The sequence below is a fragment of the Nycticebus coucang genome, chromosome 4 (genome assembly GCF_027406575.1).
Source record: "Nycticebus coucang isolate mNycCou1 chromosome 4, mNycCou1.pri, whole genome shotgun sequence".
In the NCBI taxonomy this organism is placed as follows: domain Eukaryota; kingdom Metazoa; phylum Chordata; class Mammalia; order Primates; family Lorisidae; genus Nycticebus; species Nycticebus coucang.
The window spans coordinates 59,380,845-59,395,530 of NC_069783.1; the positions used below are offsets into that span (position 1 = coordinate 59,380,845).

At 37.5% G+C, this 14,686-nt stretch overlaps 1 protein-coding gene across 1 annotated transcript in view; it reads left to right on the forward strand.

Annotated features, from left to right (window-relative positions):
- The first annotated feature begins 924 nt into the window (after positions 1 to 924).
- Positions 925 to 14,686, forward strand: part of REL (REL proto-oncogene, NF-kB subunit) — a 46,335-nt gene continuing 32,573 nt past the window's right edge. Inside the window, exons 1-3 of the mRNA XM_053589629.1 lie at positions 925 to 1,232; positions 10,121 to 10,263; positions 13,031 to 13,179. Coding sequence (XP_053445604.1) covers positions 1,223 to 1,232; positions 10,121 to 10,263; positions 13,031 to 13,179 — 302 coding nt within the window. The 5' untranslated portion in view covers positions 925 to 1,222. The remainder of the gene's footprint in view (positions 1,233 to 10,120; positions 10,264 to 13,030; positions 13,180 to 14,686) is intronic.

Sequence of the window (14,686 nt, forward strand, 5' to 3'; positions counted from 1 at the left end):
AAGCACGGAGCTTTGGCGTCAGACAACCCTGGGTTTAAATCGTGCTTTTCTGTCTACCAGCATTCTGAAGTTCTCTATACAAGCTACTTCTCTGAATCGGATTACTTCACCTATAAAATGAGGACAATCGTACATACTATATGAAGCAAAGGTGCTAAGCAAATGACGGAAACCATACGGGATGCTTTTCACGCACCAACGCTGGTGCACGCCCCCTTTCATCTTCCTTATCTGTGAAGTCACAGGACAGAATATCCACTTCGCCAAATGTGAGCACACCGCGTACTGAAGAGGCAACGAATTCGTAGTGCCGACCTTTTGAGTTTAAAAGTTTCTAGTAGGTAAAATACGCAAAGTTAAGAAAGCCTTCGCAATTTAGATAGAAGGAGGGAAAATCAGACCGGAGGGGGGGCTCCCCGTATGCAAATACAGGAATTACGAACGTACCTCCGCACAGGGCGCACCGGCACGGAGGTGGATATTTGCATGTGCGAAATAGGGAAGGGGAACCACCCATCGAAAACCCCGGCCGTCCTCCCGCCGAGCCCCGAGGGTCGGCCCCGCTCCGACGCCCTCCCGCCCCCGAAGGCGCCCGGGTGGCCGGCCCTCCAGACGTCACCACACCCTGCCGCCCTCTCCTGAACTTTAAAACTACACTCGGAAGAACAACCTGGAGGAGGGGGATTTCTCGGGAGCAGCGGCCTTGTCACGCGCGGAGCCTTCAGCTCCCGGCTGCCGCCGAGCCCGGCGCTCCCGAAGACCCCGCGCCCCGGCTCCGCCGACACCCCCAGCCCCCGGCCGGCCGCGACTCCGGGGGGTGCGCGCGCGGGGGCCGAGCCGGTCGCGAGGTGCGGACGCGCGCGCGCCGCCACGAGGACGCCCCGCCCCGGGGGAAGGCGGTGGCGAAGGGCCTACGTCAGCCGCGGGAAATCCCCCTCCCGCCGGCCGCCCGCCTCCCGGCCCCGCCGGCCCCGGGCGCTCGCCGCGCTCCGCCCCCTGCCCCTGGCTCCGGCAGCGCCCGGCGACCCGGAGCGCGAGAATTCAGGGGGTGGGAAGGTGTGAGCCGCAAGCCCAGAGGAGGGCGGGAAGGAGGAGGAGGCCCAGGGGTGGTCAGGGGGACTGGGGGTCCCGCCGGCAGAGGTCCCTCGGGCTCCTGACTTCTGCGGCCACCTCCGGCCGGGACGCTTCGAGCTGCCAGAGGGACGGCGCGACGAGCGGAGCCATGGCCTCCGGTGAGTGTTCCCGGCGCGGTGGCCGGAACAGCGGCGCGCGCGGGCCCGCACCGCGGGGAGGGCGCTCTTCCGAGGGTCTGGCTGCTCTGACTTTAGGGCGCTCTCTTTTGGCTCTGGAGCGTTCTTGTCTTTGAACTCATCTCATCTGGCAAATAGTCAGCTTGTTAAAAGTTACCTGCTTCGGGGTTTGCGTGCGAAATTAAAGCCGTGCTCTGTAATAGGATCCTATTATCAGAGCCGGAACCTTAGAAATTCCCAACGGCTTGGTTTTTAGGATTAGAGAAGTAAGCTAAATAAAGGAGGATGAGGACCTCTCATATTTAAAAATTGATTGATATTGAAATGGTGGTTTTATGTTTTGGAACAAGAATGAGGAACTTTCAGAACTCGAGCGAGTTCTACCCTTTTTTAGTTAAATTTCGTCAAATGCCGAGAGGTGATTGCGCTCTCGTGCTGACAGTTGTACGAAACGAGGCGCGGCTTTAATAAAAGTCATCCATTGGGATTTTAACATATCTTAAGTGGAAATGTTGCTTCCACAAAGTCGGTAGTTTTTACTGTAAAATAAAAACGAAGCACAAACTTACAGATTTCCGAATCGAGTTTTTTGTTCCCGTGACGGAGGCAGGGAAAGGATACTTTTTAGAATATCCATCCCTTAAAATAATAGGTAAGAATGAATTATTTTCTGTTAATAAATGCTCAGATCTCTGGCTTTGGGAGAAATGAATTGATCAAAAAACAGCTTGCAGGACGAGGTGGAGAGTCTCCTGTTCACAGCCAAGGTTTTGGGCTCTCCGTAGCCTAGGGGAGTAAATTATGTAGACCGGGTTTGAGTTGGACCCTAACTCGGATTTTGGCGAGGTGAATGACGGGCGCTTTCCGGGCTGAGGATCAGCGAGAGCTGAGCCAGGGAAGGCTGAGGGTTTGTTAAATGCTGTGCTGGGAAGCTGAAGAAGGGGCGCTTGCTTAAGCTTGACCCGCATCCCCCCAGCTGCTCGGTTTAGTGACGCTCGGTAGAAGGTTGTTGTCTTAGTCTAGTAGGGAAGAGGAAGTAGAAAGCGTAAAGAACCTACAGAGGGTTGAACAGAACAATGCCATGGCTACTGCTGTAGGCTGAAAAGGAAATTGGGGTGTTTCATATGACATTTGATTTCAGTTTGTCTGTGGCTTTCATGTGAGAATACAAGTGTAGTTAAAAATATTTCAACTTTCCCTTTACCTACTTAAGTGACCCCAAACTTTCAAATAATCCTGTAAATATGTAGATTAAAAGTATGTTTAGATTAAAAGTTACTTCAAATATTTGGTGAATTTATCGGTTATTAGAAGGAGATTTTGTATCAAAGTAGTGAAGAATGGCTAGCATTATACGTAAAATAAGATCAGGCACTTGGTTATTTTCTCAGATGCCCAGACACCATTAAGAGCTCTTGGCTGTTCAATTAAACTTTATTAATATATTGCTTGAATGTAATACTTAACGATTTTTTCACAAAAGAAAACAACCATTTCTATACCGAATATTGTAAAATCCACATGATTTTAAAATGTGATACAATTTAAACTTGTTTAATGACTGTATTTTGTACTGTTGTGAAGACCAAGGATTCCCTAAATAAAAGGGGGGAAAGTCTGAAAGAATGGAAAGTTTTAAAGATTTGAAAGTTGTAGCGTGATTACCTTTTTGTATTTGTTTTTTTAATCTTTTCTCTAGAGTTGTATTAAAATGGGACTATTTTAAATGTAGCAAGCTATTTAAATTATAATTTAGTAGTTTGAAAAAAAGTTTAAAGGAATCTGTGTCCACTTTTCTTAATCAGTTGTAAAGACCTTAGAGAAAAACATTCACTGAAGAAGTTATAAATTCCCATTCTATTTTGAAACAGTAATTTAACCGAAAGTGACAAAAAATGTGCTTAATTGGTTTATCATTGTCTAGATTCTGTTTGTAGTAAGGTAGTTTTAAAACCTCAAAAAGTATTTTTGTTGATTACCAAGCATTTAGGACCATTTTTTTCATTTTTCAGCGGATGTCACATGTAAATAGGTAGATGTGGTATCTTTAATGTAAGAGTAACATAGGTCATAATCTCATAAGCAAAAGTATGTAAGTACCATGAGTAACTGAGAATTAATAATTTGTTTAGGGAAATTACCATGTTTAATAATTTAGTATTTCATGGTTTGAATACTTTTGTTACTTTTTAAAAATTACACCTTGAGTTTAATCTTTTGACATGAATCGTTAGAATAAGCATAGTGAAGAAAAAATGTTGCCAAACCTGTCTAAGGTGTGCATTGTTAGGTAGTCATCACTCATATATACTTATGATTCTATTTTATTTAATATAAGTAAAATTACGTATTTTATATCTGAATTTAAAGCTTCTTTTTGTTTCAGTACAAAGAGTAAAATGGCATTGTGTGGCACAGAGCTCTGTTTACTAGTAACTAGTACTGTCTTTGGTAAACTATGTTTTAAAATTTAGATAATTCATTTTTATTTACATTTCTCTTTGGTATGGTGTGCTATGTAACGTAATCCGCAGTACAGAAAGAAATTGCTTTTGTAAACTGCACTACTTGCCAGCTTTCTGTAGTGTGAATTTTTTCTCTTGAGGAAGGGGGGAAAAAATGGATGTAAGTGTGATGCAACTTATTCTTTCATAATAGAGTTGGAAGTAAGGAATAGAGAAAAGAAAATGATTTCTTTTTTAAAAACTATACACATCAGCCAAATGTTGTTTTAGGAATGCAGCACATGAAAAAGCAGAGATACAGCAATATAAAAGAATGAAGGTGATATATGGTAAACAGCAAAGGGAATGAGTGAGGGAGGAGTCAGATAATGAATCATAATTAGGAACATACAAGGTGTGTACAGTATCTTTCTCAAATAAGATACAAGGGACTCGGAATTTCCTTTCATTCTTTCTCTCATCTGTGTTTTCTGCAGATGATTGTGTATGTAGCCACATGACCCAAATGTTGCTTGGGATATACTTATACTAAAAAAAGATCTGAAATTCATATTTATCTGGGCCTCCCACATTTTTATTTTTAAATCTGGAAGTCTTAATCAACAGAGCTAATTTGGTCCTGCCATCTATTTTTTTTTTTAATTTTTTTTCTGCCATCTATTTTTAATTTAAATACCTGTATTATCTAGAGAGGATTTAAAAATTTCTCTACTTTTTCACCCTGGCAGATAAAAAAGTTTTTTCAAGACTTTTTTTTTTTTTTCTTCATGACAGTAGAATGCCTATTGCCAAAATCTTTAACATTTTAAAATTTATCTTTCAGTGCATACGTCAGTTGAATACTTAATCTGGAAATTCCTTTTCTTGGATTCATAAGGCCCAATTGAAAATCAGTCTGATGTATTGGAATAAACTTTGATTTTAGTCCTTGATAAACCTGGGTTGAGGAAAAAAAGAATGAATTTTATTTTCTTTTTCTCCAAGCTGAGTAGAAGTGACATTTGGAAAAGTATATACTGTTAGATTTATTTGCTCCTTTGGGTCTCAGGCAACTTGTTTCTCAGGATCTCTCTGAGAGAGATGAATTCTAGTCAGCTATTCTCAACTGTGGCATTGACACATCGGTATGACAATTACTTGTGTGCTGTATTGCAAGAAGTATGTTACTGACAATAGTTAAAGTATTTATTCTGCACACAATATACTTTTTTTTTTTTTTGGTAGAGACAGAGTCTCACTTTATGGCCCTCAGTAGAGTGCCATGGCCTCACACAGCTCACAGCAACCTCCAACTCCTGGGCTTAAGGCGATTCTCTTGCCTCAGCCTCCCGAGTAGCTGGGACTACAGGTGCCCGCCACAACACCTGGCCATTTTTTGGTTGCAGTTTGGCCGGGGCCGGGTTTGAACCCGCCACCCTCGGTATATGGGGCCGGCGCCTTACCGACTGAGCCATAGGCGCCGCCCCACACAATATACTTTTTAAATAAATTAGAGCAACTTAAGGCTATCTCTGTAATGTCTTTTTCTCTTCCTTGTATTTGAATAAACTTTTTTTTTGAGTAGGAGAGCAAAAAAAGTTACAGGTAGTTAGAATTGTTTTGTCTAGTTTGTTCATGGCGGGGTCCATACTTGTAACTGAATATTTCCATTACTTCTCTGGTATGCACATTGTTGTTTCCACTTCATGTTTTAGGCCAGTGGTTCTTAATTAGGTGTGTATTAGAATTGCTTGGAAGGCTTTTTCAGAAACATGTATCTAGGCTTTACCCTGGACGATTTCTATTTCTCTTCAGATTTCAAGTGGGGTGAGGACATGTATGTTTTGAAAAAGCTACCCAGGTGATACACACCCATTGTGTGAACTCTGTTGTAGAGATTTCATTGGACCTAAATTCTCACTTGGCTATATCAAGATACATTATCTTCTTGAACTAGGTTGCATTTTAGATTGCAGGTTATATGCTCTGTCAATAATTGTGACTTTACCTCCAGTTGCCTTTACGCTTTCTGTTTTTTATTAAATTTACCTCTGGAATCCTAGCCGTCATATTAGCTAATAGCATTCATAATTTATTTTTCTTATAACTTCATATAATTTTGAACTTTAATCATTTGTAAAGTGAAATAATAGTTACTGTTCAGTTTTTTATGGAGATTCAAGTTAAGAGGAAAATGAGAAGGGTATTTAGAGAGACTTTAAAATGATTACAATAATTAACATGTTTTCAAATACATTTTATGCTGGCTCCTAATTCTAGTAGTAAGATTTTAGTTATTAATGTATTATCTATTTGTGACAATTTCTGCTCCAGTTCTAACTTATTTCAATGTAATTTCTTTTTTTGATCTCAAAAACTCATACTTTATTAGATAATCACTAGATCTTAAAATAGCACTCTTTTTTGCCTAAGTGTAAATAAAGACATATCTTGCAGATATTTTAGTATATTTCAAATGTTATTCTAACCTATATTAGCTTTTTACAACATTGTTTAAAATATAGGGGTCAATCCCAGCTTTGTATAGTATTGGTTAAAGAAAAATATAGTAATCAACTTATTTACAAACAATTTTGAAGACATTACATTGCGTTTCAAAACCGTAGTGATTTGTGGTAATCTTAGTTAGGAGTACTCATTTTCTGTACAGCTCCCTGATTTATATTATACCCTTTATTACTCCTTAGATGACTACGTTTCAGCACTTTCTATCTTCAGGAAGAATGGCTCTACAAAACACAGTACTGAGGAAGGAAATAACTGATGCATTATATAAATGACTTATAGCTGGGGAGTTTCTTAAAATCGTAAACACAGATAAGATAACCAGAATATGAATGGGTATGAGGAAGTCTGAAGGTGTAGCAATTCTAGTGCCTACAATTCACTATTTTTTTTTTTTAGTAGTGAAATCTAATAAGGAGAGTCTGATTTATCATTAATATAGTTCTGTAATGTTTGAATAACTTGCATAAACAATCTTTAGACTTTTATTCATTTAACAAATATTAAATAAATGTGTACAAGGCACTGATGAGCTAGAAACAATTTCTGCCTTCAAAAAGCTTAAAGAGGGCGGTGCCTGTGGCTCAGTGGGTAGGGTGCTGGCCCTTTATACCAAGGGTGAAGGGTTCAAACTCAGCCCCGGCTAAACTGCAACAAAAATAGCCAGGTGTTGTGGTGGGTACCGGTAGTCCCAGCTACTCGGGAGGCTGAGGCAAGAGAATCACCTAAGCCCAGGAGTTGGAGGTTGCTGTGAGCTGTGATGCCAGGCACTCTACCAAGGGTGAAAAAGTGAGACTCTGTCTCTTAAAAAAAAAAAAAAAGCTTGAAGAAATAAAACAAGTAGCTGTACTTTAAGAAGAAAAAAAGACAGTGAGTCTTCCCAAAATTAGTTATTTATAATAATTTCTATAAACAAAATATTATGGTAGTTTATGGGGGGATTATTTCCACCTAGGACAATGTAGAAATTATAGTACCCTGTTACTTAGCTGTTAGTGAGACTTTTTACCAGTTAAGAGCTTCTACAATAGGAAAAATAGATTTCAAGGATTTTTAAGTCCTTGATATGGTATGCTAACTAATTATATTATTTTTACTACTTAAAAATCTTTAAAATATTTAATCTTAAACAACTGCTTTCTGCTACTTTGATTTTTCCTAACGTTTTAAATAGATATACTATCTAGTTTAAAGAAGTGTCATGTAACCAGTGAAATATTTGAATTTTCACTTTAAGTGCTTACTATGAGCCTAGCATTTTTTTTCTTTATTTTTTATTAAATCATAGCTGTGTACATTGGTATGATCATGGGGCATCATTCACTAGCTTCACAGACCGTTTACCAAGTGAGCCTAGCATTTTATTCACACACCCCACTAGTGGTAAAGTTAACCACTTAGCATAAATGATGTCATTCTATATCAGTTTCCCACCAAGACACCTTTAAATAAGCAGTGGGCAGGGATTTATTTGACCTTTTGTTCAACCACACAAATTATTTAATGTCACTTAAAGTTGTCACTTAAAAAATACTGTTGATTTTTAACAGCTATTGAGAGGACAGTGTACTTTTTCTTAAATGTCCCTACAGGAATGTGTAAGGAGGTGAAATATTTGAAATTGAAATGTGAATTTGAAATATTTGAATTATCCAAAGATATATAAATTATGAAATACTCATCTGCGTGCCTTATGTTTTTCAGTAAATCTGACTATTATGAACTTGATTGGGTTATTAAGTTAGTTTTCCCTGGCTCTTTTGTCTGTTGAATAATAAGTAGTAGATTCAAACATAAGGAGTGTGAACCAAACAGAATACAATTAAAAGTCATAGTAATACTTTATTTAGTGACCTAAAGTAGAAACTGTGGAGAAAACATCAGTGATTATTTTATTTCTGAGCCATCAATGATTCTTTAATTTCTCTTAACCCTTATGTTCAGGCTCCAAATACTGTCAATTTTATCCTTCACTACTGTTACCAATGCCATGTTGTAGATACACCCTTATCATTGTCCACATTATGATAGTAGTGTCTAAACTGATCCCACAGCTTTCTCTTTTTTCTTCAATCTGTTCATTGTGACCAGAGTTCTTATTCTAAAATGCCAGTCTTATCATGTGATATCCTTGCATAAAAATATTCATTGATTTCATCACACATAACAGAAATCCTTATTGCTGAGCATGCTTTGATTTTTTTTGGTTCTCTCATTTTCTGCAGAATTTTGTTAGTGCTTTCCTTCTGATAATTTGAGCTGTTTTCCTTACTGTTCTGTAAGGTCCTTTAGAATAGCAGTTGTGATACCATCATAGTTTGTTTTCAAGAAAGCATCTGAAATAATAACAGATACTGTATGTGTGACACTTGGTAAGAATTTAGTACTTGTGATCTCTAATCCTCACAGCAATGCTATTATTTCTATTATTAGTGCTATTATTATGCTCATTTTATAGAGGGGGAGACTAAGAGATTTTATCTATCAAGATAGAGAGAACACATGAAAGAGAGAGAGAGAGAGAGAGAGGGATATAGGCACACGTGGGGTCTTGATATGTTGCTCAGACTGATCGTGAACTTCTTGCCTCAATTGATCTTTCCACCTCAGCTTTCCAAAGTCCCAAAGTGCTAGGATTATAGGCATGAGTTCTGTGCCTGGCCTAAGAGATTTTAATAAAATTTCCACAGTTTTACTGTTAAAAGTGACTGGGATTCTAACAGCTTCTTTCCCATGCTGTTGTGATAAGGCCCCCTGTGTTATGCTTTCTGAATATTACATTCTTCCATGATAAGACTTAGTGAAATGGATATGTAATTGTGGGAATTTAGAAATCACTAAACTGATTGAGGGAGGCTTTTTTTTTTAAATGAACTATATCTTTATGCCCTTAAAATAAAAACATATTGTTAACTACAAGCACAGTTGAGTGTCTTTTTTGAACTTCTGTTTCCACAATTTGGATAATAAAAGCGGGTAAAGATGTTTTAAACGGCTTTCTTGACAAATAATTAACATACAACAAATTGCACATGTTTAAAGTATGCAGTTTGATAAGTTTTGACGTATGTCTACAACCTTGGAATTATTACCACAGTCAAGATAATTAACATATCCATCATTCCCCAAACTTCCCCATCCACCCCCAAACTTCCCCATCCATCCCACACTCCTATTCTTAGGCAACCAGAAATATTTTCCTTTCTATCCATAGTTTATTCTGAGGGTGCTATTTTGAATTATCTTTGTTAATATAAAGTAAATAATCTTTTTTTTTCTCTATTGTGTCTTATACTTTAGAAAAGGTTTACATGGGACGGAATAAAAATTCTGTTGAGCCTGAAGTCCATTCCGGGGCTTGTTTTGATATGCTGGATATGTCTTTTAATAATCTAGTGGAGAAATAAGAAACTTACATATGCTTCTGCAAGGGTTTAAATTCATTTTTATTTTCATCTATCATTAAGCGTCTAATGTAAAATCAAGCAGTTAAATATATTTTACTCGCTTTGGGGGTATAGTATTGTGCTTCCGAATACTATCTTCTTCACCCTTCTGGGGGAATCTTAAGGGAAGCCTTTCTGCTTGATCTCACATGGGTACTGGACATCTTTGAGGTGGTTATGGCGGAACTTCATACCGGCTTCAGCTATAGATATTAAGCTATATAGTGCTATCAATATGATTTAAGGACTTGTGTTATTTAAGGAACTCAATTTGAATGAGGAAACAAGGCGTTTCTCCCACCCAGTCTCCATGATTACATTTTAACCTTGTTACTTAATGTTGGGAGGAAAAATCTTTATTTTTAGTTAGCAGTTTTGAAAAAACAAAATTATTAAAATTCATTATTATTTCTATACTAATCTTACTGCCTGCTCTCTTTTAAAAAAATTTCAGGTGGATATAATCCATATATAGAGATAATCGAGCAACCCAGGCAGAGGGGAATGCGTTTTAGATACAAATGTGAAGGGCGATCAGCAGGCAGCATTCCCGGGGAGCACAGCACAGACAACAGCCGAACATACCCATCGATCCAGGTAACGGACCCTTCTCCTGTGTCTGTCTCCTAGTTGCTCGTGTTGTAGCTATAGCAATTACGTCAGTGAGCCAGTTCCTTCAGAGTTATCACAGTCTTTTCTTCTTAAGTGATGTGTATTACATAGATGTCCAATGACCTTTCATAAGTACAATCTGGGGTCTTCCCCACTGCAGATAGTCATATTATGATTGTGTATTAATTTAAGTAGAGTGATTCACAGAGCTTCGTGCGCATTAGCATCTGTGCACTGTGTTCCCTTTCCTGGAAGACAAAGCTCATGAGGGGAAAGCATTTCTCCTGGAGGTAAGTGGTATTATTCTGTAGATTAAACATGGATTTAAGAATTCAGTCAGAATTCTTCCTACACTCCCTTGGTTAGTACAGGGACTATGGAAAAGAAAAACATTTTTTTTCCTTTTTTCTTATCTTTATTTCCTGCAACTGATACTCTGGGTCATTGACTGATTAGAAATGTTGCCACACTTTCAATCTACTTTTTTCATATTAGCATAAATTTTTGAAAGTTTTTGATCAAAAATGACTTTAGTAAATATACATATGTTTATAAGATATACTGTATTTATAAACTTTTTCAGCTGGGCGGGGTGGCTCACGCTTGTAATCCTAGTCTAGGAAGCCAAGGCGGGTGAACCTGAGCTCACAGGTTCGAGACCAGCCTGAGCTAGAGTGAGACCCCATCTCTACAAATAGTTGGGCGTTCTGGTGGACACCGGTAGTCCCAGCTACTTGGGAGGCTGAGGCAAGGGCCCAAGAGTTTGAGGTTGCTATGAGGTGCAACACCACGGCACTTTACCAAGGGCTATAAAGTAAGACTCTTGTCTCAAAAAAATAAATAAATAAAAAATAAATATAAACTGTTTTTCATTTGGCCTTTAATAAATGTTTTTATCCTTTAAATGCCAATTATAGGCTGGGCACGATGGCTCATGCTTGTAATACTAGAACTCTGGCAGAGGCAGAGGCAGGAAGATTACTTGAGGTTAGGAGTTTGTGACTAGCCTGAGCAAGACCTCAACCTGTCTTTACCAAAAAGAGAAAAAGTTAGCCAGGTGTGACGGTGTGCACCTGCAGTCCCAGCTACCTAGGAAGCCAAGGCAGGAAGATCACTTGAGCCCAGGAGTTTGAGGTTGCTGTGAGCACAGGGACAGAGTACAGATGAGGCCACTGTACTGCTGCACTCCACCGCAGACAGCAGAGCGAGACTCTGTCTCAAAAGAAAAAGCCAATTATAAACCCAGTGACAAAGTGGATTTTGAAAAATGTTACTTAATCTTTTATTAAGAGATCTTAATTCACTCTTTATAAACTAGATCATGTACAGAATTTATTCTATAGAGCTGAAAGAATATTGCTAAATTACAAAATAAGCCAATGGCAAAATTATATATTGAATTCCAAATTCCTATTTTTAACCACATTTTTGGCAATAGTATGGATTTGAGTTATCCAAGTCTTTTATTTAAATGTTAGAATGTGTGAGATACTAATAAAAAGTGAATAAGGAAATACTATTCTTTCAGGGGTTTTTTTGTTTTTGTTTTTGAGATAGAGCCTCAAGCTGTCACCCTGGGTAGAGTACTATGGCATCACAGCTCACAGCAACCTCCAACTCCTGGGCTTAAGTGATTCTCTTGCCTCAGCCTCCCAAGTAGCTGGGACTACAGGCACCCACCACAACGCCTAGCTTGGTTGTAGTTGTCATTGATGTTTTTGCAGACCGGGCTGGATTCAAACTCGCCAGCTCTGGTGTATGTGGCTGGTGCCTTAGCTACTTGAACTACAGGCACCGAGCCTATTCTTTCAGTTTTTTTAGTGATTTTTGTCTCTTCTTCATACTCAACTTACTCTATATATAAATAAAATGTTTCTAACATCTACATCCTTCCCATTCCCAGGGTCCTGAACACTTTATAGCTTGAATTCCATACCAGCGTATTTTATAATCTTGAGTGATTACCTTTCATCCAAAAAGGCAATAAATACTTCTTAGTTACTGTTCAGATTATGTTTAAATTCAGAATTATGGATTTTAGAGCTGTCTACCTGGGAAGCCCTCCATTGTTTCTTAACTACCTTTCTTGTTTATAGTATGCTGGTTTTTATATTCTCTGCTTCTTGCAAATTTACTAGCTTTCAAACCGAACATTACTTCTCAGAGTGCCCTCTTTTCTCCCCCCTGTGAATCTCTCCTTTTTGATGTCAGTGTTCTAGATGTACTTTCTGTGTGACGTTTACTCTTGTTAAACTCAACATGATTTATTGCCTGTGGCACAGTGAATATTTGGGATATACTTAACTGATTAACAAATATTTTTTTGAAATGAAATGTCACATACTAAGTACGATGATCATATTTGTGTGCTATTATTTCCAGCATGGCTTAAATCTATATCTGAGGAATATTTATGTTATGACAGTTCATCTGAGAACAAGGTGTTCCATGGCTTAACATCTCAGTATTTACTTTTGTTGTATGATAAAATTTGGGTATAATTTTACTTATTTTTAAAAGAAAATAAGCAGAGTTAGTTGATAATGACCAGTTGAATATTTAGAGCAGAAAATAATGTCAGGGACCTGAGAGGTAAGTTCTTCTGGTATCCTCTGGAAAATTCCATCTAAACTGCAGTTGCTGGTTAATTGGACTTCAGCCAGAGTTAATCACCTTATGTAAATGGAATTAATTTGATAGATCGATTTGTAATAGATTATGGGTGATATATTTAATTTCCTCATTTTTTCAGATTATGAACTACTATGGAAAAGGAAAAGTGAGAATTACATTAGTAACAAAGAATGACCCATATAAACCTCATCCTCATGATTTAGTTGGAAAAGACTGCAGAGATGGCTACTATGAAGCAGAATTTGGACAAGAACGCAGACCTTTGTTGTAAGTGCACAGTCACAGACCTCTTCAGGAGTAGGATAAGCCTAGGATGCTTTGTTTCCTGTTTATGACCGTCTGTTACTTTTTAGCAGGATAAATTATTTTCTCATGCTACTTCTAGTTATTATAGCATATGTTTCAATTTTTTATCATTTACATTAGAAACTACCCTTTTGCTCTTTGTCAGTAGACATAGCTTATTATGGTAAGAAGAAATACTTCTTTATCATTACAAAAAGTAAACAAAAACTTAATTTATGCTATGATTTTCTTTCTCAGTGTCAACAATTTATGAAATAAATTTTACTCTCTCTTTTCATTTGTAGTTTCACTTAAAAGTTGCTAGATGTGAAAAAACTGGAAAACTCCAGAATTATTTTGAGAGGGGCTGGTTATAAAATTAACATATTAATACCACAGTGGTTCTAGTAGAAAGAAATAAAGAATAAAGAAAATTACTTCATGTTAGTGAGGTTACCAGAAAATGAGTCTATTCATCATGTTAGTGAGAATAAATTAATAAAATCTTTCTGACAGGCTGTTTAACAACTACATAGCAAAAGCCTGAAAAATAATGAATGCTTCTTTAACCAGCAATTCCACTTCTAGAAATTTATCCTCAAGAAATAATTAAACATGTTCAGACATTTAGCTATAAGACTATGTATTGCAGCTCTGTTTGGAATGGCAGAAAGTGAGAAGCACTCCAAATAATTAACATTGGGGAATAGTTAAATAAACCAGTACATTTATGCCATGTGCTACTATATTGCCTTAAAAATAACATTGCTAATATGTCTACTGATATGTAAAGATATTCACAATGTTTTAGATAAATGACATAAGTCTTATTTAAAGAGAATCTGTGAAGAATGGTCTTATTTTTATTCAAATTGATACATATGGTAGTATATATACTAAAACATGAATAGTAGTTGTCTGTGGATGGGTAGGATTGTGGAGTCTTTTGTTTTTCTTTAACATTTAATTTATAATTCATTTATGTAATGAATATGTGCAGCTTTGGGGGGAAATTAAACTAATTAGAAAAAGTTAGTAGTCTCCTAACTAATGGTTATATTACTATTACTCCTATTACTAATGGTTATATATTAGTAATAACCATTTAGAAAAAATGCTTTAAAAATGTTTCTCTTACAGTAACAGCACAAAACATAAAATATCCACTAATAGACATTTGGTAAATATTTTCTGTCTATATCTCCTAATCTCCCAATAGCATTTTACATTATTGACCACTCTTTACTTGAAACATTCTCATTTCTTGATTTCTGTAAGAACAAACTTCTGTTTCACTTCCTACTTTTTCCTGGCTATTTCTTTTTTGTCAGTTATAGGCAGTTTAATTTTTGGATGACCTCAGTTGTTGTCCTAATAATGCCCTTAAAAGTTGTTCCACCTCTTCCCCCAATCTAGAATCTCGTTAAGGAACACATGTATTTAGTATTATACTTAACGTGAATGACCTGAGTGATATTTTCACATTAAC